This window comes from Salmo salar, chromosome 22, assembly GCF_965601325.2.
Source record: "Salmo salar chromosome 22, fSalSal1, whole genome shotgun sequence".
In the NCBI taxonomy this organism is placed as follows: domain Eukaryota; kingdom Metazoa; phylum Chordata; class Actinopteri; order Salmoniformes; family Salmonidae; genus Salmo; species Salmo salar.
In genome coordinates, this window is record NC_138312.1 from 30,270,088 (window position 1) to 30,291,875 (window position 21,788).

The following is a 21,788-nucleotide window of genomic DNA, read 5'->3' on the forward strand; positions in this document are numbered from 1 at the left end:
TTGTAGTTACTCCACAATACTAAGCTAAATGACAATAAATTTGCTAACATTTCCCCAAAAATGTGTTTTAATTTTGTCATTATGGGGTATTGTGTGTTGGTGGGTGAGAGAAGAAATCAATTTAATCAATTTTGAATTCAGACTGTAACACAACAAAAGTGGAATAAGTCAAGGGGTATGAATACTTCCTGAAGGCACTGTAAGTCTCATTTGAATTTGATTCTAATGAAGAGCATGGTCCTCGTAACGAAGCCTAATGTATCGCTATGGGGCTAATACTGTACAGATATTGGATCTTAATTTGATCACTCTTTTGTTGCTGAGAAATTCCTGCATCACAGGAAATGCTGACGAGCTTTGTGAGTTACATAAATTCACTGAAAACTCTGGCACCCAACACACGGTTATATAAACAGTATTGCACTTTTCATGTATTTTCAGCCAGCAATCAGCAATCAGCAAATAACAGTGATGAAAATAATTTCACACTTTTACAGTTTTAGTTTCAACAGCTGTTGTACAATATGATACAAAACATAGAAAAACAGAATGTTGGCTGCACTGGGCCTTTAAGATTCTACACCTGTGCCAGCTCATCATGACAAACCATTGGCTTGAAGAGGGCAACCGATTTATAGGCTACTCTTCTAAGTCAACAGTAATAATCATTATTTTGCCAAGTCTAACAAGCACATCACCACCCACAATCAAACATAACAGCGAAAGTGAGAGGACAGTTGGAATGTTGCTGTGATACATTGTAGGCAGGTGCACGGTTGGTAATGATGTATGCTTGTTCTATCTCTGCTTCCCCTGTTGGCTTAGAAAAGAGGGAGGCACAGGGAAAGGGGAGGAGACAGGGGCGGTGGCCATTTTCTCTCTACCTCGAAGTTTTCACCGAATCAGTGAGGATTCAGTAATACACCTGTCGTTAAGACTAATTAATGAATTAATACGTTTTTGACGACTGGCTATGGAAGCTCCTGCATAATATCACGTGTTAACGATTCATCTGTACAATAGACCTACCAATAGGACCAGAAAAAATGAAAAAGGGACCGTTGCATTTTTTGGGTCGAAAGAACCAGTCTCTCTTCGACACCAATATTAAAATCAAGGAGATGGGTAAGTGTTTACTGTCATATTTAACAATGATCTAATAATAATGATCGAATGTTTAATCTATCATGCCGATCAGCATTCTCTCACTACTGTCCCGAACTTTACACTTGTTACAGTGACAGATCAATGGCAAATGTGGCCTAAATGTTCACATTCTAGAATAAGAAAAATGCTGGTTGAGTCAAATGAATACACAATGTCTTACACAATGCTAGTAATCATCGAAAGTAATCAGGGGGGGTCATTAGGTCTCCTAACAGTGGTAAACCTACATTTACCTGAGACAGTCACTAGACTCTACGTTCATGACGGTGCAGGTAGAATGCAAGGTGTCTGTTTTAACCAAGTATTGGATAGCTGCAGCATTGAATAAAATATTTTTTTTCCGTTGCGATTATTTTAGAACATGTCAATCAAAACAATAATACAGATTTTATTTTTTTCACTTGGGAATTGCGTATACTGCCCGCTGATGCGTAATAAAAGTAGTGTAGTGGAGGTATACACCGTATCACTTATGTAGTACAATAGAGAAATCATGTTCAAAGCAGCCTACACAAATGCAAAGCACGTGAGTTCCATTCAAGTAAAACCGTACACAGCCTAATTTAGCGGAATATCGCCCGTCAGGCAGCAAGAGCGCGCAGCTCTCCACTTGTTGTCGCATAGAGAGCAGCTCACAGAAGAACGACATCAGTAGCAGGTAGGTAGTGTTGAGGAAAGACGATTTAATGTATGATATCTACTAGCAAATTCTAACTAAAAAGCAACAATGGGTATGCGAACCGAAAGTTTGGCCCCGAAATCTTGGTTCAATCTTTGCAATGCTCAATTCAGTCATCATCAGGGGCAGTGCCCCTGTGACAACAATTGTGGACCCCCTTGTGGCCCCCGTAAATGTGGAGTATGAAATAATTTTTACATAACTAATTTTTGCTATCGTTCTTTTTTTACATCCTTTATTAGACAGTGGCAAAGCGGAACACTAATGATAATGAACATGGTGTTTTGCCTGCTAATGCCTGCAATGCAGTGAAGAAAACGATATGACAACAATAACGTCTAATGTAACTGGCCCCAGAATGGCCCCCCCAGTTGAAATGGTCTAGAACTGCCACTGGTCATCATGTGCTGTTTGAATGAAAACTGTGTCGGTTTTCAACAAAAAAGTGTGGTTTTGAGAGTGAAAACCTGCATTTTTTTATTACAACATTATGTAGGCCTACCTATTATTACCAGTAGACCTAGGTATGTTATTGAGATCTTATAACAGACTGCGCCCTAAAAAATGTTATACATTTTTTTAAATATAGAATCATTATAGTCAAAGGAGAACACGATGGCATAATTATTAGACCTAAAGGGTTTTTTAGTCCAGGTCTTGGGAAGTGGGGACTAATTCAAAATGAATATGAATAAACCCCCTAGAGTTCTGAAAACTGTTCAAAGGTTCTCAGAACTAAAAACGTGACAAATTGACATATTTTGCATTGCCCTGATTTCTGGGTATTCTATTTGATGAGGCCTCTATAACAATGGAAAGGTCAAATAAAATTATTATTTGTCACGCTTCCTAAACAACAGGTGTGGACTAACAGTGAAATGCTTAATTACTGCCCTTTCCAACAATGCAGAGTGAAACATTTAGAAATAATAGAAAAATAACATGAGGAATAAATACACAATGAGTAATGATAACTTGGCTATATACACTGGGTACCAGTACTGAGTCGATGTGCAGGGGTATGAGGTAATTGTGGTAGATATGTACATATAGGTAGGTATAAAGTGACTAGGCAACAGGACAGATAACAAACAGTAGCAGCAGCGTATGTGATGAGTCAAAAGAGTTAGTGCAAAAAAAGATTAATGCAAACAGTTAAATAGTTAACCTGACTAACTATTTATCAGTCTTATGGCTTGGGGCTGTTCAGGTTCCTGTTGGTTCCAGACTTGGTGCATCGGTATCACTTGTCGTGCGGTAGCAGAGAGAACAGTCTATGACTAGGGTAGCTGAGTCTGACAATTTTTAGGGCCTTCCTCTGACACCACCTGGTATAGAGGTCCTGGATCCACGGCCTGTTCACCCCGCTACCATCTAAAAGGCGGAGACAATACAGGTGCAATAAAGCTAGGACAGAGAAACTGATAAACAGCTTTTATCTCCAGGCCATCAGACTGTTAAAGTCACTACTAGCCAGTCTCCGCCCAGTACCCTGCCCTGAACTTAGTCACTGTTACTAGCCGGCTACCATCCGGTACTCTACCCCTGCACCTAGAGACTGCTGCCCTATGTACATAGTTATTGAACACTGGTCAGTTTAATCATGTTTACATACTGTTTTACGCACTTCATATGCACATACGCAACTTCTTCCACAACCCATTGGTCTGACTCTGACAAAACGGCACAGCTCATTGACAAATCAATACTTTTTTTTGTGCAAAAGTATTCACCCCCCTTGGCATTTTTCCTATTTTGTTGCATTACAACCTGTAATTTAAATTGATTTTTTATTTGGATTTCATGTAATGGACATACACAAAATAGTCCAAATTGGTGAAGTGAAATGAAAAAAATACCTTGTTTCAAGAAATTCTAAAAAATAAAGTCGGAAAAGTGGTGCGTGCATATGTATACACCCCCTTTTCTACGAAGCCCTTAAATAAGATCTGGTGAACCAATTACCTTCAGAAGTCACATAATTAGTTAAATAAAGTCTACCTGTGTGCAATCTAAGTGACACATGATCTGTCACATGATCTCGGTGTATATATACACCTGTTCTGAAAGGCCCTAGTCTGCAACACCACTAAGCAAGGGGCACCATGAAGACCAAGGAGCTCTCCAAACAGGTTAGGGACAACGTTGTGGAGAAGTACAGATCAGGGTTGGGTTATAAAAAAATACCAGAAACTTTGAACATCCCACGGAGCTCCATTAAATCCATTATTAAAAAATGGAAAGAATATGGCACCACAACAAACCTGCCAAGAGCGGGCCACCCACCAAAACTCACGGACCAGGCAAGGAGGGCATTAATCAGAGAGGCAACAAAGAGACCAAAGATAACCCTGAAGGAGCTGCAAAGCTCCACAGCGAAGATTGGAGTATCTGTCCATAGGACCACTTTAAGCCGCACACTCCACAGAGCTGGGTTTTACGGAGGAGTGGCCAGAAAAAACATTTGGTGTTCGCTAAAAGGCATGTGGGAGACTCCCCAAACATATGGAAGAATGTACTCTGGTTAAATGAGACTAAAATCTAGCTTTTTGGCCATCAAGGAAAACGCTATGTATGGCGCAAACCCAACAACTCTCATCACCCCGAGAACACCATCCACACAGTGAAGCATGGTGGTGGCAGCATCGTGCTGTGGGGATGTTTTTCATCGGCAGGGACTGGGAAACTGGTCAGAATTGAAGGAATGATGGATGGCGCTAAATACAGGGAAATGTTTCAGTCTTCAAAAGATTTGAGACTGGGACAGAGGTTCACTTTCCAGCAGGACAATGACCCTAAGCATCCTGCTAAAGCAACACTTGAGTGGTTTAAGGGGAAACATTTCAATGTCTTGGAATGGCCTAATCCAAGCCCAGACCTCAATCCAATTGAGAATCTGTGGTATGACTTAAAGATAGCTGTAAATCAGCGGAACCCATCCAACTTGAAGGAGATGGAGCAGTTTTGCCTTGAAGAATGGGCAACAATCCCAGTGGCTAGATGTGCCAAGCTTATAGAGACATACCCCAAGAGACTTGCAGCTGCAAATACTGCAAAAGGTGGCTCTACAAAGTATTGACTTTGGGGGGGTGAATAGTAATGCACGCTCAAGTTTTCATTTTTTTGTCTTATTTGTTGTTTGTTTCACAATAAAACATATTTTGCATCTTCAAAGTGGTAGGCAAATCAAATGATACAAACCCCCCAAAAATCTATTTTAATTCCAGGTTGTAAGGCAACAAAATAGGAAAAATGCCAAGGGGGTCAATACTTTCGCAAGCCACTGCACTGTATTCTAGTCAAGGCTCATCCTATATAACTATTGCTGTAAACACCTTTTCTATTCATATACTGTCCATACACACCATCATATATACAGTTGAAGTCGGAAGTTTACATACACTTATGTTGGAGTCATTAAAACTCGTTTTTCAACCACTAGACAAATTTGCTGGTTGAGAGAATGCCAAGAGTGTGCAAAGCTGTCATCATGGCAAAGGGTGGCTACTTTGAAGAACCTAAAATATATTTTGATTAGTTTAATACTTTTTTGGTTACTTCATGATTCCATATGTGTTATTTCATAGTTTTGATGTCTTCACTGTTATTCTACAATGTGCAAAATAGTACAAATAAACGTGTGTGTGTATGTATGCATGTATGTATATATATATATATATATATATATATATATAACACACAGTGGGGGGAAAAAGTATTTGATCCCCTGCTGATTTTGTACATTTGCCCACTGACAAAGAAAGGATCAGTCTATAATTTTAATGGTAGGTTTATTTGAACAGTGAGAGACAGAATAACAACAAAAATATCCAGAAAAACGCATGTCAAAAATGTTATACATTATTCGCCCCACTGTATATATATATATACATACATACATACACACATATATATATTATACTGAACAAAAATATAAACGTAACATGTAAAGTGTTGTTGCATGAGCTGAAATAAAATATCCCCGAAATTTTCCATTCGCACAAAAATCGTATTTCTCTCAAATTTTGTGCACAAATTTGTTTACGTCCCTGTTAGTGAACATTTCTCCTTTGTCATGATAATCCATCAACCTGACAGGTGTGGCATATCAAGAAGCTCATTAAACAGCACGATCATTTCACAGGTGTACCTTGTGCTGGGGACAGTAAAAGACAATGCCACAGATGTCTCAAGTTTTGAGGGAGCGTACAATTGGCACGCTGACTGTAGGAATGGCCACCAGAGCTGTTGCTAGAGAATTGGATGTTAATTTCTCTACCATATGCCGCCTCCAACATCGTTTTCGAGAATTTGGCAGTACGTCCAACCGGCCAGAGAACCACAGATCATGTGTATGTCGTCATGTGGACGAGCGGTTTTCTGATGTCAACGTTGTTTACAGACTGCACCATGGTGGCGGTGGGGTTATGGTATGGGCAGGCATAAGCTACGGACAATGAACACAATTGCCTTATATCGATGGCAGAGATACCGTGACGAGATCCTGAGGCCCATCATCGTTCCATTCAAAATTCCACAGGCTACAATCAACAGCCTTTGCTGAGATGTGTTGCTCTGAATGAGTATATTTATATTACGGACTCAAACATTGCTGGTTCTGATATTTCTTAGTTTTTGGGATTTGTGTGTATTGTTTTTTATTGTTCGGTATTACTGCACTGTTGGAGCAAGAAACATAAGCATTTCGCTGCACCTGAGAACATCTGCAAAACGTGTACGCGACCAATCAAATGTGATTTGATTTGTATGGCAGGGAGCTCGGCCCCAGTGATGTACTGGACCATACGCACTACCCTCTGAAGCGCCTTGCGATTGGCTGCCAAGCAGTTGCCATACCAAGCAGTGATGCAGCCAGTCAAGATGCTCTCAATGTTGCAGCTGTAGACATTTTTGAGGATCTGAGTGCACAATGCTGAATCTTTTAAGCTTCCTGAGGGGGAAGAGGCATTGCTGTGCCTTCTTCATGACTGTGGTGTGTGTGGACCATGACCATTCCTTAGTGTTGTGGACACAGAGGAACTTGAAGCATTCGATGGGGGGGGCGTGCTCGGATTTCCGTTTCATGTAGTTCACGATCAGCTCCTTTGTCTTGCTGACATTGAGGGAGAGGTTGTTGTCACTGACATCCTCCCTATAGGCTGTCTCATCGTCAGGTGGTTGTGTGCAAACATGCCACAGGATGGGGATATTTGCACATTTCAATTATGCAGGAACTCAATAGGGAAATGCCTGTCATGCCCCATTGGGAAATGTATCTGTAGATGCCAAAATACCCTAAACACTGCCTGTTGTTTCCATACTCGGTTAACAAAGTTTTGCTCATAGTTATATCAGGTAATGTAATGCATGTTAATCTCTCTCTGAGATTCTTTGAGGTCTCTGGTGCTTGACGTGAATGCAGAGCATGACCCATATCTCACTAACTGCTGTCTCTCAATGACATTTCTCTCATCAGTTAGTTACTTGGCAGGGACATGCCTGACATTGGAATGGCTGTTTTGTGTAGTCCTTTATATAGTAACGTCAAAGCCTGTTGCAAACATAGATAGCCATCTCTGGTAAAGTATTTTACTCGGAAAACAATCAGGTGGTGAGTGGCATAAAGTCCAGATCAGTGTGTCACACAATCTTTTATAAATATCCATTCTATATGCCACAGTCCCAAATGCATGATGCAGGGCTGTGATAATTGTGTTCAGCATGGATTAATGCCTGTGGCTGTGCTGAGTGCCATTGCTATGACATTGTCCCTCTCCCCCTTCTCTGCCCAGAAATAACCTGAGGTCAGTATTGATGAACTGCAAACTCATGACAGGGAGGCCAACAGAAAGTTGACCCCCAGAATTATGAACGTTGCACCACACTTGTCTGACCCTCCTAAAATTCCATTGGTAATTAGGGTTTCATTGATGATGTGTGAAGAACTCTATTTTCTACCCTATGGCACCCCATTACATTTAGGCTTAAGTGTTTGAGCAATAGGGTGACATTACTTTTTATGTTGGTTAGATTAATCCTTCAACTGCTTTGAATAGTTGTTAGCTTTACCCAATTACTATTTTGCTGGCAACAAGAGAAATCCCCCCGACAGAGTACACTGCATAGCATTACATAATAGTTTGTCAAGACTTATGAGAACTGCAGACAAAATGCCATAACTTATTATGTACATCAATAATTACTCAATTTTGGACAGTCACTAGACTGCATCTCCTTACAGAGCTGCGCTGATCGGTTGAATGGAAGACTTGTTGGTTTTGATCTGTATTGTAGACTTAAGCAGTGCGTTGTGCTGCTCTTTTCTTTCTTTTAGACAATGTTGAGCTCGTGTTGGATTCATCAGCCATTCCTGAATCAGGCACTGCCAAAGTGAGGTCCAGACCCATAGTCAAGCACTACATGGTAAGTTCCTCTGCATGATGTGGGAAAACATCTATTTTAATCTAATATATACTTCAAATCTACATTTCAACACTGGAGACGGTTGCAGCTTTTAATGAGACTGCTGTCCAGCTTCTAGGTGGTGTTCTCTAACACTTCACATGAAAAATCACATGGAATTTGTTATAGGCCTTGTCTTTAGTTCTTGTCAATGCATTAGGCTCCACATAACTTTCCCACATTTGCATAAGTCTGCAGAATTGTGAATTCTTTCTCAACAAGGCCTTTGTAGTACCTGAAAGAGAAACTGCATTGCCTCATGAAGGGCATTCCTGTAATCATTGATCACTGTGTGACCACCTCAGAGTTAGACCTATCCACCACTCACACCTGGTCACTCTGAAAGCATACTTTTCTAACCGTCAGGTTTCACCTGCGCAGGCTTCTCACATATATAAAGAGGGAGTAACCCAAGTTTACTTGCAGTTAGGCTATCCATATGACACGGGTCAATTTGTTTGCGTGTTGACCCAGTCCTCTCAAGTCATTTCTGTCCTCAGAAATTCTCACCCCATTGACTTAGACATTCTCATACAGAACAGTAACTATAAGAATGTCACCTTGGTTCACACAATCTTGGGTCTTGTACAGTCTGCCACAATTATGGCACCTAGCTCATTTGTGTTCGATTCAACATGCTGTCCCTGTAGGTGATCCAGAAAAGCACAGCCGTATCTGATTTTTTGAAACAAGTGGTACTACGTTGTTATTTTGTTGTAGGTATGAAAGCCTACCTCAGAAAGGGGAGTGTCCTATATGATAGCTCCTCTGTTATGTGTTAGATGTGCCACACCCAGCAGCACAGGGGTTGGACTGCTCTGACTGATTGCTCTGATTTTCACCTGTGAGTCATGGAAAATAAACATAAGGAATTAAGCCGGTTCAGAAACTGCATTTAATAACGCACCCTTTGCCCCTTGTGAAACGTTTATGCCTTTGCACTGAGCTGCCTGCCTCTATGAATAGTCTGCCATGATGACATATTTAAGGCATGACATAAGGGAGGTGTTCCGTTCACGTTAGGTGTTTTAAAGATAGTGTAACCAAGGTTCTTGAGAAAGGACCACACCTGAACCTTTTCCACTAATAACTTAATATTTACACAGCTGCATGAAAGTTATTTATGTGTCTGCTGCCTGAACTTTGGAGCATTGTGTACCAAGTTCTAAACAAAGCAAGTGGCGGTGGCCTGACCATCAGGCCAAGGACAGTAAGTTGATTACAGTTACAGGGGTGGACCTAACTTCGGATTGTTTTGGTAGATTATAGGCCCTCAGGCCCGTAGTTACACTGGTCAATGTGTTTTTTTTTGGTCTGTAAGAGTGACTTCCAGTCCCTGATGTAGGGTGATTCTGACCACAGTCTAACAGCTTTGGAAGGGCACATCTCTGTTCTGTGTGCAGGGCATGTGTTGTGTCAACACAGTCTGTTTATTTATAGTGGTGTTTGGGCTGTGATGCGAACGGTCAGTCACACAGGCAGGCAGCAACATGATGGCACATCCCTTTTTCTCAGAGGCAGTCACACCCACTTAATGTTTTCTTACGTGAAGAGATGGGAGTGTTGCCTGTGCCTTATCCACAGACAGGGCGTAGTGTGGGCGAGGCATGACAGAGTGGCTATAAAAGGCAGTAATGTTCTGAAAAGGGCCCAAAATGGTGCTTGTAAGCTTCAGCTAGTGTCTAGCAAGGGGTTAGATACAGTATACCAATGGAAAATATATTGCTGAATCATTTCAAGTGGGGTACTCAGTGTCAGAGGTCATGTCGCCTCAATCTGCACCGGGAGGCTTTGCTGTTATAGAAAATGACTTCAACTGTTGGGAAGCCTTGACTAAAAGGAATTTTGGATGAAAAGCCCTTCCTGATTTAATGTGCCTGGCCTTCCTCTGGCTTTGGTAATTGACACTACTTGTACACTGATGTACTTGTTTGTTTTCTGAGTGCAAGGTTTAGTAAATCAATAGTTTTTGCATCAGTGGTGTCATCACGCAACAAACATGATAACCTGTTCTAAGGTAGACGCAAGTACATTTACATTACATTTAAGTCATTTAGCAGACGCTCTTATCCAGAGCGACTTACAAAATGGTGCATTCACCTTATGATATCCAGTGGAACAACCACTTTACAATAGTGCATCTAAATATTTTAAGGGGGGGGGGGGGGGGGGGTTAGAAGGATTACTTTATCCTATCCTAGGTATTCCTTAAAGAGGTGGGGTTTCAGGTGTCTCCGGAAGGTGGTGATTGACTCCGCTGTCCTGGCGTCGTGAGGGAGCTTGTTCCACCATTGGGGTGCCAGAGCAGCGAACAGTTTTGACTGGGCTGAGCGGGAACTGTGCTTCCTCAGAGGTAGGGGGGCCAGCAGGCCAGTGGTGGATGAACGCAGTGCCCTTGTTTGGGTGTAGGGCCTGATCAGAGCCTGAAGGTACGGAGGTGCCGTTCCCTTCACAGCTCCGTAGGCAATCACCATGGTCTTGTAGCGGATGCGAGCTTCAACTGGAAGCCAGTGGAGAGAGCGGAGGAGCGGGGTGACATGAGAGAACTTGGGAAGGTTGAACACCAGACGGGCTGCGGCGTTCTGGATGAGTTGTAGGGGTTTAATGGCACAGGCAGGGAGCCCAGCCAACAGCGAGTTGCAGTAATCCAGACGGGAGATGACAAGTGCCTGGATTAGGACCTGCGCCGCTTTCTGTGTGAGGCAGGGTCGTACTCTGCGAATGTTGTGGAGCATGAACCTACAGGATCGGGTCACCGCCTTGATGTTAGTGGAGAACGACAGGGTGTTGTCCAGGATCACGCCAAGGTTCTTAGCACTCTGGGAGGAGGACACAAGGGAGTTGTCAACCGTGATGGCGAGATCATGGAACGGGCAGTCCTTCCCCGGGAGGAAGAGCAGCTCCGTCTTGCCGAGGTTCAGCTTGAGCTGGTGATCCGTCATCCACACTGATATGTCTGACAGACATGCAGAGATGCGATTCGCCGCCTGGTTATCAGAAGGGGGAAAGGAGAAGATTAATTGTGTGTCGTCTGCATAGCAATGATAGGAGAGACCATGTGAGGATATGACAGAGCCAAGTGACTTGGTGTATAGCGAGAATAGGAGAGGGCCTAGAACAGAGCCCTGGGGGACACCAGTGGTGAGAGCGCATGGTGTGGAGACAGATTCTCGCCACGCCACCTGGTAGGAGCGACCTGTCAGGTAGGACGCAATCCAAGCGTGGGCCGCGCCGGAGATGCCCAACTCGGAGAGGGTGGAGAGGAGGATCTGATGGTTCACAGTATCAAAGGCAGCAGATAGGTCTAGAAGTATGAGAGCAGAGGAGAGAGAGTTAGCTTTAGCAGTGCGGAGAGCCTCCGTGACACAGAGAAGAGCAGTCTCAGTTGAATGCCCAGTCTTGAAACCTGACTGATTAGGATCAAGAAGGTCATTCTGAGAGAGATAGCAGGAGAGCTGGCCAAGGACGGCACGTTCAAGAGTTTTGGAGAGAAAAGAAAGAAGGGATACTGGTCTGTAGTTGTTGACATCGGAGGGATCGAGTGTAGGTTTTTTCAGAAGGGGTGCAACTCTCGCTCTCTTGAAGACGGAAGGGACGTAGCCAGCGGTCAAGGATGAGTTGATGAGCGAGGTGAGGAAGGGGAGAAGGTCTCCGGAAATGGTCTGGAGAAGAGAGGAGGGGATAGGGTCAAGTGGGCAGGTTGTTGGGCGGCTGGCCGTCACAAGACGCGAGATTTCATCTGGAGAGAGAGGGGAGAAAGAGGTCAAAGCACAGGGTAGGGCAGTGTGAGCAGGACCAGCGGTGTCGTTTGACTTAGCAAACGAGGATCGGATATCGTCAACCTTCTTTTCAAAATGGTTGACGAAGTCATCCGCAGAGAGGGAGGAGGGGGGGGGGAGGGGGAGGAGGATTCAGGAGGGAGGAGAAGGTAGCAAAGAGCTTCCTAGGGTTAGAGGCAGATGCTTGGAATTTAGAGTGGTAGAAAGTGGCTTTAGCAGCAGAGACAGAAGAGGAGAATGTAGAGAGGAGTGAGTGAAAGGATGCCAGGTCCGCAGGGAGGCGAGTTTTCCTCCATTTCCGCTCGGTTGCCCGGAGCCCTGTTCTGTGAGCTCGTAGTGAGTCGTCGAGCCACGGAGCAGGAGGGGAGGACCGAGCCGGCCTGGAGGATAGGGGACAGAGAAAATCAAAGGATGCAGAAAGGGAGGAGAGGAGGGTTGAGGAGGCAGAATCAGGAGATAGGTTGGAGAAGGTTTGAGCAGAGGGAAGAGATGATAGGATGGAAGAGGAGAGAGTAGCGGGAGAGAGAGAGCGAAGGTTGGGACGGCGCAATACCATCCGAGTAGGGGCAGAGTGAGAAGTGTTGGATGAGAGCAAGAGGGAAAAGGATACAAGGTAGTGGTCGGAGATTTGGAGGGGAGTTGCAATGAGATTAGTGGAAGAACAGCATCTAGTAAAGATGAGGTCAAGCGTATTGCCTGCCTTGTGAGTAGGGGGGGAAGGTGAGAGGGTGAGGTCAAAAGAGGAGAGGAGTGGAAAGAAGGAGGCAGAGAGGAATGAGTCAAAGGTAGACGTGGGGAGGTTAAAGTCACCCAGAACTGTGAGAGGTGAGCCATCCTCAGGAAAGGAACTTATCAAGGCGTCAAGCTCATTGATGAACTCTCCAAGGGAACCTGGAGGGCGATAAATGATAAGGATGTTAAGCTTGAAAGGGCTGGTAACTGTGACAGCATGGAATTCAAATGAGGAGATAGACAGATGGGTCAGGGGAGAAAGAGAGAATGTCCACTTGGGAGAGATGAGGATTCCAGTGCCACCACCCCGCTGGCTCGATGCTCTAGGGGTATGCGAGAACACGTGGGCAGACGAAGAGAGAGCAGTAGGAGTAGCAGTGTTATCTGTGGTAATCCATGTTTCCGTCAGCGCCAGGAAGTCTAGGGACTGGAGGGTAGCATAGGCTGAGATGAACTCAGCCTTGTTGGCTGCAGACCGGCAGTTCCAGAGGCTGCCGGAGACCTGGAACTCCACGTGGGTCGTGCGCGCTGGGACCACCAGGTTGGAGTGGCAGCGGCCACGCGGTGTGAAGCGTTTGTATGGCCTGTGCAGAGAGGAGAGAACAGGGATAGACAGACACATAGTTGACAAGCTACAGAAGTGTTGTTTCTTGTATTATTGTCTCCTGTGTCTTTAGAGAACTGTTTCACTTTGATATCCTTTTTCTTCTGTCCTGATTTTCTCTTTCTTTTCTTCTGTTAACTAGATATTCTTTGTTGTTCTTCGTTAGCTAGCTAGCTTCTTCCAAGAGTCCCTAGCAACTGCTTAGCAACTGGTAAACAATTCAGCTAGCTAAGATAACTACAATTTTATGAAAAATAGTTATTTTTCAAAAGCCTATCTTCTTTGTTTGTTGCTTGTTTTTTCTCCTATTCAGTCTTGCAGTTTTCTTTTGCTTTTTTCCGATGTACTTCACTCTAAAAACCATGTAAATTTCAATATTTGTAGGAGCTCATTTTTCAGCTGCTGCTGCTCAAATTGGAGTAGTCGTTTGTAGTCAATTGGATAACAGGTTGGATCACTGCAAGCCATAGTGCAGTCTAGAAAACAATCCTTTCCCTTCCCTCTCACACTCAGTTCCTCTTACAATCTCAACAGTGAATCTCTAAGCTGACACCAGGGTGAAATGTCAACTGTCTGATGGCTTTTGTCCTTGTTTCCCACAGTCCTCTGATGTTGTGCAAGGGTTTGCTGTCCCAACACCCAAAGTTCCTGTCGCCCCCCTTTTCAACAGTCCAAAGATCAACAGGGCAGGTGAGGGTCTCAAGTCTGTTTTACAGTTAAGCTGTGCAGCTAAATCATTTACATTTCTATGAAGTTAAGCCGTAGTGCTGGTTTTAGACAGATTCAGTTGATTGATTGATCAAAGTTCAGCACAAACCCAAAGCAACTCTTTTCATAAAGGGCTTAAATATACAGTACCAGTCAAGTTTGGACACACCTAATCATATATATATATATTTTTTTTAAACTATTTTCTGAATTGTAGAATAATAGTGAAGACATCAAAACTATGAAATAACACATATGGAATCATGTAGTAACCAAAAAAAAGTGTTAAATCAAAATGTTATTTGAGATTCTTCAAAGTAGCCACCCTTTGCCTTGATGACAGCTTATCACACTCTTGGCATTCTCTCAACCAACTTCATGAGGTAGTCACCTGGAATACATTTCAATTAACTTGTTGGGGATGGGGGCAGTATTTTCACGGCCGGATAAAAAAAACGTACCCGATTTAAACTGGTTACTACTCTTACCCAGAAACGAGAATATGCATATAATTAGTAGATTTGGATAGAAAACACTCTGAAGTTTCTAAAACTGTTTGAATGGTGTCTGTGAGTATAACAGAACTCATATGGCAGTCAAAACCCTGAGACATCCTAACAGGAAGTGGAAACCTGATTTGTGTAATCACTTTCAACCCTTTGCCTATGAAACACCCCGTGAGTTAGGATTCATTTAGCACTTCCTAAGGCTTCCACTAGATGTCAACAGTCTTTACAAAGTGGTTTGAGTCTTCTCCGGTAAAAACTGACCGAACGAGAGGCCTGGAAAGTTTGTAATAGAGGGAGGGAAATTACTACTATGACGCGCGTGCCCGTGGGTACTCTCTCGTTCCGAAACGTTTAGTAAGACAATGCAATCGTCCGCCTTGAATATTATTGAAGTTCTGATTGAAAAAGGCCCTAAAGATTTGTTATACAATGTTTGAACGAACGTAAATACATTTTTTTTGCACATTCGTGAGGACAAGTCCCGCACGCTTCGTAAATTATGAGTAGCCTTGGAACGCGCTAACAAGAAGGAGCTATTGGGACACAAATTATTAACTTTTTCGAACAAAACTACATTTGTTGTGGACCTGGGATTCCTGGAAGTGCCTTCTGATGAAGATAATCAAAGGTAAGTGAATATTTACAATAGTATATTTGATTTTAGATGAGTCCAAGATGGCGCTAACCTGTATCGCCTAGCCTATTTTTCTGAGCATAGCACCTCGTTTATTGCAAAGTGTGATTTCCTAGTAAAGTTATTTTTAAATCTGGCAATGCGGTTGCATTCACAAGATGTTAATCTATAATTCTTTGAATGACAATATTATATTTTACCAATGTTTTTGAATAGTAATTTTGTAAATTGTAGCGCTGATCCACCGGAAGCATTTGAGGGAAAATATTTTCTGAACGTCACGCGCCGATGTAAAATGCTGTTTTTATATATAAATATGAACTTTATCGAAAAAAATGCATGTATTGTGTAACATGATGTCCTAGGAGTGTCATCTGATGAAGATTGTCAAAGGTTAGTGCTGCATTTAGCTGTGTTTTGGGTATTTGTGATGCATGCTTTGAAAATGGCAGTGTGATTATTTTTGGCAGGGTACTCTAACATAATCTAATGTTTTGCTTTTGCTGTAAAGCCTTTTTCAAATCGGACAACGTGGTTCGATTCAGGAGCGGTGTATTTATAAAATGGTGTAAAATAGTCATATGTTTGAGAAATTGAAGTTATAGCATTTGAGGTATTTGTATTTCGCGCGACGCGATTCCACTGGCTGTTGACTAGGGTGGGACGCAAACGTCCCACATTTCCCAGACAGGTTAACAGGTCTGCCTTGTTTAAAGTTATTTCCTTCTTAATGCATTCAGTTGTGTTGTGACAAGGTAGGGGTAGTATACAGAAGATAGCCTAATTGGTAAAAGACCAAGACCACTAATGTAGACGCTGTGAGTCGGGAAGCAAGTGCAGGTGGTGAGTTTAATAATAAACGAAACAATAGAAGAGTAGCGTACGGACATGAAATAACATCAATACTGCCTGGGGAATAAACCTAAGTAAGTGGCAGATATAGGGAAGTTAATGAGTGAGGAGTCCAGGTGTGCCTCATGGGGAGCAGGTGCGCGTATTGATGGTTGCCAGGACCGGTGGTTAGTAAACCGGCAACGTCGAATGCCGGAGAGGGGGAGCAGGAGTAGAAGTGACATCCATATTATGGCAAGAACAGCTAAAAAAAAAAGAGAAACGACAGCCCATCGTTACTTTAAGACATGAAGGTCAGTCAATCCGGAAAATTAAGAACAGTCGCAAAAACCATCAAGCGCTATGATGAAATTGGCTCTCCTGAGGACCGCCACAGGAAAGGAAGACCCAGAGTCACCGCTGCTGCAGAGCATACGTGCATTAGAGTTAACTGCACCTCAGATTGCAGCCCAAATAAATGCTTCAGAGTTCAAGTAACAGACACATCAACTTTTCAGAGGAGACTGTGTGAAATCAGGCCTTTGTGGTAGAATTGCTGCTGCAAAAAAAAAACACTACTAAAGGAAACCAATAAGAAGAAGACTTGCTTGGGCCAAGAAACACAAGCAATGGACATTAGACTGGTGGAAATCTGTCCTTTGGTCTGATGAGTCTTTGTGAGACGCAGAGTAGGTGAAAGGTTGATCTCCGCATGTGTGATTCCTACCATGAAGCAAGGAGGAGGTGGTGTGATGGTGCTTTGCTGGTGACACTGATTTATTTTTTAGAATTCAAGGCACACTTAACCAGCATGGCTACCACAGCATTCTGCAGTGATACGCCATCGCATCTGGTTTGCGCTTAGTGGGACTATCATTTGTTTTTCAACAGGACAATGACCCAAAACACACCTCCAGGCTGTGTAAGGGCTATTTGACCAAGAAGGAGAGTGATTGAGTGCTGCATCAGATGACCTGGCCTCCACAATCACCCGACCTCAACCCAATTGAGATGATTTCGGATAAGTTGGACCGCAGAGTGAAGGAAAAGCAGCCAACAAGTGCTCAGCATATATGGAACTCCTTCAAGACTATTGGAAAAGCATTCCTCGTGAAGCTGTTTGAGAGAATGCCAAGAGTGAGCAAAGCTGTCAAGGCAAAGGGTGGCTACTTTGAAGAATATAAAATATATTTTGATTTGTTTAACACTGTTTTGGCTAATACATGATTCCATGTGTTATTTCATAGTTTTGATGTCTTCACTATTATTCTACAATGTAGAAAATTGTAAAATATAAAGAAAAACCCTTGAATGAATAGGCGTGTCTAAACTTTTGACTGGTATTGTATATAAATAAGTTATTTAATTTCTTATTATTTTATTTTTTTACATGTTCTCACTTTAATTATGGTGAGAGAAATCTTCAATTTTGAATTCAGGCTGTAACACAAATAAATGTGGAATAAGTGAAGGGGTATGAATACTTTCTGGAAGCACTGTAAATGTTTGTCTAAGATCTTGCACAAGAACACTACAAATATCCAAGCAGCCATTCACAAGCATGTTTGCAGAGTGGGAGGGTACAGATCAAATGTAATTTCATCAGTTTCACCATAAATCAGGCCAACAGAACTAAAAGTAAAATCATTTCCTTTGACAAGTTAAATCAATAAAACACTTGTCTCTGATGGTAGTTCTCTCTTTTTATAGTAAATGGCGATCGGTTTTCCAATGGATCGGCTATATCTGTACCTGATTTGGTGGAAGGGGAGATATTTATTCCACCTCCCCCTACAATGGCACCCCCACCCCCTCCACCCATGTTCATCCCTCCCCCACCAGATTTCTTGGGTGACTTGGACTCCATTCAGCCTCCCTCCATGCCCCCTCCAAAACCACCATCAGTGGTTCTGTCTAAAGACTACGAGGATTTCACCTCCCTGAAACCTCCACTAATGCCCCCCCCGAAGCCCCCGTCAACTTCCTCCAGTGCTTCTAGTTCATCTTTCTCCATTTCTACACCAACACCAGTCCCTGATTTTACTGAGCCCCCAAAGTTCACGCCTCCACAGCCCCCTATAGACATGAGGCAAGCTGCTCTGAAAGCCCTGAAGACCCCGCCTCTAAAGCCAACAAGGCTGTCCTCCATCCACAGCATGGACGAACCCTCCCAGGTTCCAGCCCAAGCTTCCCCAGTACAGACCCCGACACCCTCCAGCTTCAAGCCCCAGAACACAGCTAAGCTCTACAGTGTTCCTAAGCCTGGCATTCTAGGCAGGCAGGTGGACCGTGACAATAGGCCCAAGCAGATCCTACTCCTCCAGGTCAATGGGAAAGACCCCTCCTCTGTGGCACCACCAGGTAAGCCAGCCCAGAGAAATAGCTTGGGTATGCAGCTGGAGCAAGACCTGCAGGACTTAAAGGAAAACTTGCAAGCCACCCTTCCAGGCAAACCCACCCCACCCGAGACTTGGGAGGAAGTGGAGCCTTTGCCTTTTTCAGCACCCAAGCTTCAGAAGGTGGTCACTGCCCCTGTAAACACAGAGGCTAGCCAGGTCAAGCAGGAAGCGTCTCCAGGTCAGAACAACAAGTTCAGTCCTATGCTGGACAGTAAACTACGCACCCTGAAGGCCAGTGATGTCACTGGGATGAGGGACGGTCCTGCCGCTTCCCCGCTGGCTCTTCTCATGGCGGCTAAAGAGCGAGAGAAGGACAGGTCCAGTCTTTCCCTTGAAAACAGCATGAAGAGTACTGAGCCATTAGCCAGCATCCAGCACAGTGAATTCAATCCCAATTCTTTCACCGTCATCCCTAGGGCCACCTCATTCACTTCTGTAACTTCACAACATAAACCACAGTCTGTGGTCCCACTGGAGGCCACAGTGGTAATCCAGACTCCAGCAAAACCCCAGATTATTGAGTCAGTGGTGAAGGGGCCAATTGCAAATCCAGTAGTTCAGAGGAATCGGCCCACCTCTAGATCCTCATCCTCCAGCAGTCTAGCCGTGGAGAAGCAAAGTGGAGAGCAGAGGATTCCTTCACCCTCTAGCCTCGTCAGTGATGAAGAGAACCTATGCATGCAATTACTCCCTCCCCCTCCCGAATTCGATGACCATGATGTCGTGGACTCTCCTCCCCGCTCACCTCCACCTGACCCTCCATTGAAGATGGTTCTGCCCCCCACTCTCAGCCCTGTCCTTCCAGTCCTGTCCTCACCTCCAAAACCTAAATCCCCAAGCCCTCCCAAATTCCCACCTCCTATCATGGAGATCAAACCCAAACTGCCTGTTCAGATCAAACCCAAGCAGCCTCCCACCCAGGCCCTCTCCTCCCTCTCAGCCAGCCAGGCCACACTCCAGAGCATCCTGCAGAAGAAGATGCTAGAGATGGACTGCAAAATGGACAACAAAATGCCGGCCATGAAGGAAACAGACTCTGATGACTGGGGGTCTCCCTTGTCTGATGAGGAGACCAAGTTCCCGGTTGTCCCCAGAGTCACCCCGAAAAACCCTGTTATCACTGCAAAGAGCAAGAGTGCCACTGTGCCAGCCAAAACACAAGGCCTGGACATGAAGGAGCTGGAGACAAAAATGGCCATGAAAGGTCAGGGTTTGTCAGAGCCATCAAAAGTTCTCACAAGGTAGGCCTTGCTCTCTGTCCTTTGTCTGCTTGGCTTTTTGACAAAATGTAAAAATAAACTACTTCATTATGGTTTAAGGTTAGGGTGTTGTGACTAGTTGGACTTAGTTTGTCTAGTAGTGTCCCTAATTGCATGTTTTGACTCATAGTAAAGAATGTTAGCTAGATGCATTAAAAAAATAATGCTAAATGCAACAAGATCAACCTGATGCGTTTAAATGTTAATCATTTATTCCTCTACTTTATAGCAATGGGCCACGGTCAAAGCAGGCCTATGGCATGACCTTCAAGGTACAACCCGGAACCAAACAACCAATCACTGTTGTCAGCAAATGAGGATCCAAGTCAATTATACCACACACTACCATACAGCCCCGTCAAGAGCAAGGACAATGGAAAGAGGGATCTTTAAATACTGCTAAAATGGATATAACCAATAAACATGTATGCCAAGGATTTTTTCACCAAGCCCCTGGAGAAAATACTAAAATGTGCTAAGCATTTGGCTAGAAAAGGTTTTGCTGTACCACAGCACATAAACCTTCCCTCCAGAGGTGCTGTGTCAAATAGCTTCTTGTCTAGGTGCCAAAGTCTAAAGAGTGGGTGGACTGTTGGAACAGCTTTCAACAGTATCTTTTACTGCTACGGTTTAATCAGTGCTAGTACACTGCCTTATTTTTACCTCGGGTATCGTTCTGAGCTAATAGATTCAAAGCCGATTGTGAGGCTGTTTTTAAAAATAGGAGCTGTAATTTGCCAGCCTTAATATACACTGAATAATGCATCATAAGGATATTTATATAAATGTCTTGAAGAATTACTATAAGGATGTGTACAGATTGTTTTTGCTTATGTTTCCATTATGTCACAGTACCTGTACATACTGTATATTTTTAGACCATAAAGGGAATTTAACTAGTCTACTGCAATACATTAACACAAATGTTGTATATTGTTCACTATATTATGCTTAACAAGGGTGCAACAACTATGTAAACTGTTTATCTTTTGATCATCTACTTCAGTCAGGTGAGCAAGATAAGTTCCATACAATAGAGGACTAAATAGAAGCAAAACAGATGTCAGCCATTTACCACATAAGGACAGGAGAAGTAATGTGGTCTCCATGGTCTGTAGAACCCAGTGGCCAGTTTATTTGGTACACCACCCCAGTCACGAAAATAGTTAGCACCTACAGACAGTCAAGTGGCTGTGGTTTGTTATATAACCGAACATTAGAATGCGCAGAATGAGTGACCTAAGTAACTATGAGCGAGGTATGATTGTCGGTGCCAGGCGCGCCGGCTCTACTATATCAGAAACAACCAGCCTCCTGGGCTTTTCATGCACGACTGTCTATTGGTTTACAAACAAAAACCGATCCAGTTAGCGGCAGTCCTGTGGGCGAAAAAACAGGTCGTTGATGAGAGGTCGGAGGAGAGTGGCAAGAATGGTGCAAGCTAACAGGCAGGACACAAACAGGCAAATAACGGCACAGTACAACAGTGGTGTGTAGAACAGCATCTCAGAACGCACAACTCGTCTGTCCTTACAGCAGCAGACGACCACACCGGGTTCCACTCGTATCAGCTAAACACAAGCAGGTCCAGTGGGCACGCCATCAAACACTGGACAATTGAGTGGAAAAACATTGCCTGAAAATTATATTTCAGATGGTGTCAATTTAATTTATTCATTTTGGAGTAGAACGTTCTTAAAAGTCACCAGAAGTGACCTAAGCAGTTAATAAATACAGAGGCATGCCCCTGCACGCTACTTTTGCCATTGTGTCTGTCATTACTAAAGCTGCTAATTTATACAAAAATAAATGTATAGTTTTTCATGTAGTTAAACCATTATGTATCCAAGGCTGTTGATATCTCCTTACAGGAGTGTAAATTGACATGACCATCTGATTCTTGGTAGCTTTGGCATATTCCAAGTCCTTTTAGAATGATTTGGCACAAAAGCCACCACATTCAGAAACAAACTATAATTACCCTGGATTGCCTTCCCTGGATTTCTGGGTTTTAAACATTGAATT

At 43.4% G+C, this 21,788-nt stretch overlaps 1 protein-coding gene across 2 annotated transcripts; it reads left to right on the forward strand.

Annotated features, from left to right (window-relative positions):
* Positions 1–867: 867 nt before the first annotated feature.
* LOC106583069 (uncharacterized) lies at positions 868–21,520 on the forward strand. 2 transcript variants are annotated; one of them, XM_014166853.3, is made up of 5 exons: positions 868–1,125; positions 8,181–8,269; positions 14,026–14,113; positions 17,816–19,745; positions 19,993–21,520. In XM_014166853.3, the coding sequence occupies exons 1-5, from the start codon at positions 1,047–1,049 to the stop codon at positions 20,078–20,080; spliced, it is 2,274 nt and encodes a 757-aa protein (XP_014022328.3). In that variant the 5' UTR covers positions 868–1,046; the 3' UTR covers positions 20,081–21,520. The 2 variants fall into 2 exon arrangements, with proteins under 2 accessions (XP_014022328.3, XP_014022329.3); XM_014166854.3 differs by lacking the exon at positions 868–1,125 and adding an exon at positions 1,533–1,825.
* Positions 21,521–21,788: the final 268 nt, after the last annotated feature.